This window comes from Capricornis sumatraensis, chromosome X (assembly GCF_032405125.1).
Source record: "Capricornis sumatraensis isolate serow.1 chromosome X, serow.2, whole genome shotgun sequence".
Lineage (NCBI taxonomy): Eukaryota > Metazoa > Chordata > Mammalia > Artiodactyla > Bovidae > Capricornis > Capricornis sumatraensis.
In genome coordinates, this window is record NC_091092.1 from 43,492,872 (window position 1) to 43,494,744 (window position 1,873).

General features: G+C 37.9%; 1 protein-coding gene across 1 annotated transcript; it reads left to right on the forward strand.

The window, feature by feature from the left end:
• Nucleotides 1–285: 285 nt before the first annotated feature.
• On the forward strand, nucleotides 286–1,453 carry LOC138071650 (integrator complex subunit 6-like). Its single transcript, XM_068963126.1, has 3 exons — nucleotides 286–559; nucleotides 911–1,004; nucleotides 1,372–1,453. Exons 1-3 carry the CDS (start codon nucleotides 286–288, stop codon nucleotides 1,451–1,453), a joined length of 450 nt encoding a protein of 149 aa, XP_068819227.1.
• The last annotated feature ends 420 nt before the right edge of the window (nucleotides 1,454–1,873 follow it).

Sequence of the window (1,873 nt, forward strand, 5' to 3'; positions counted from 1 at the left end):
CAAGAGAGAAAAAGTGGTCTATTGTATGTTCCTTGCTCAGTCCTATTTTGGGGATTTATTTCCACTTGGAACATCCTCTTGCTTTATGAAATAATTTCTTCAAAACTGCAGTGCACAGGGATGTCCCTGTGGGGGTTGTAAGATGCATCTAATTCACAGCTCAATCTCTTAATTTGGTTTCCAGTTGCTACTGTCACTCACGATGTTCATGAGGAGAAGATGGAAAATAATCAAACTTCACCTAGGGGCTTCTTTTCAAAATCTGCTTCACCAGAGCTTATGAATATGGCAGGAGATGGTATCCCACTCAACCAAGTGGATTCCCTGTCTGATGATTTCACTAGTCTCAAGAAAGATGGGCCGATTCACAAACCCAGGAATAATGCGCTCATAGGAGGAACCAAGAACTGCAGTGTCTCTGCAGGTGACTCCAAAGCCACAACAATGTCTTCAAAGGGAACTGTGCCAAATAAATTGCAGATGAGTCCTGCTATGGCACAGAAAATTAACGATGATATAAAATATCAATTAATGAAAGAAGTTCGGAAGTTTGGACGAAGTAAGTAGCTAAAGAATATCTATTAATAAAAGCATGGGAAGTTGCTCAATTTAGAGTAAACTGAACCTACCTTTTGAACTCATCTTTTGATTGAATTGGGTTTTTACATAATTTACAATAGTTTGTCTAAAAATTCCTAATACCTCTGTTAGTTTTTTTTGTTTTGCATGGTTAATATTTACAGAAGTTTCCTTAGTAGAGATGTACAGGTGTTATAATTCATCATTGGAAAGGCATGTGTAACACTGTGAAATAGAGTGTAACATTGTAGCCCATGAAGAATTGTTGCTGAAGTGGTAGATGCACTATTCTCATCTCTTTAGAAATACTTTTTTTTTTTAATATCTTCAGATTTTGAAAGAATTTTCACTTTGTTTGAAGAAGTACAAGGACCTCTTACAGTCAAGAAAAAATTTGTTGAATTTGCCATCAAGGAAGCTACAAGGTGAGTATAAAAAAGAACTCCTCAGCTTTTTTAATGCAGTTCTGCCCAATGCTGAACAGGGGCAGGAATAGGCCTTGTTTATGCCAAACCCTGGCCCTCAATTACAGCTTTTGCTATTTCCATAGGCATTAGATGACTATTATTTTAGTCTAACTCATCCACAGAGCCTTCTAAGCTCGCTATAGTCTGGGGTGGGCCTGGACCCTTGATTGCCTCTCTTGGTATTTTCCTAGACCGTATCTTTCCATTAGGATATGTTTTCTGTTCCCATGTAGATTGTAAGCTTTATTTTCTATTTATTACTGTGCCTTACACATCATAGATGCTTAAATCTCTTCTGGTTAATTCAATGCCTCTTTATTTTCAGGTTTAAAAGAGTAGTCTTAATTCAGCAACTTGAAAAGGTCCTAGAAAAAGTTGAATCCGACCGCCTGAGCAAAAATAATTAATCACAAGAAAAATAGATAACCGTGTTCTTGCAAAGAACAGTGAGAAGCAAGCACACATTTTCTATGCTGCATGGTGGGATGAGATGCTGCTGAAGATTCTTAAAATATTGTTGTCAAGAAAATTGCCCTTCTAGAGGCTAAGAGAAAAAGCAGTGGAGCCTTTCAATTTTATGGTTCTCTGTCTATTGCCCTAAGAATTTCTGGTGAAAGTATAGCTTGTTGTCTGTCTTTGTTCTCCTACCTGAGGAGGGGGATGTTATTAACACACTAAGCTAAATGTACAGTCCTGGGAGCAGGTCCAATAGTTGTAGCTGGTAGTCATAACTGCTCTCTTTCACTATTCATTTCTTATTCCTTTTGCCCAGAGGCAGCCCTATAGTTGGTCGTGGTTCTTTGCCTTGTAGGATGATCAAATCTTAA

Bases quoted from the DNA above. Each gene is read 5' to 3' on its own strand.
- LOC138071650 (XM_068963126.1), top strand. From the start codon at position 286: ATGGCAGGAGATGGTATCCCACTCAACCAAGTGGATTCCCTGTCTGAT. The intron at 560-910 runs GTAAGTAGCTAA...TAATATCTTCAG, and splicing joins AGTTCGGAAGTTTGGACGAA to ATTTTGAAAGAATTTTCACT. The intron at 1,005-1,371 runs GTGAGTATAAAA...CTTTATTTTCAG, and splicing joins GCCATCAAGGAAGCTACAAG to GTTTAAAAGAGTAGTCTTAA.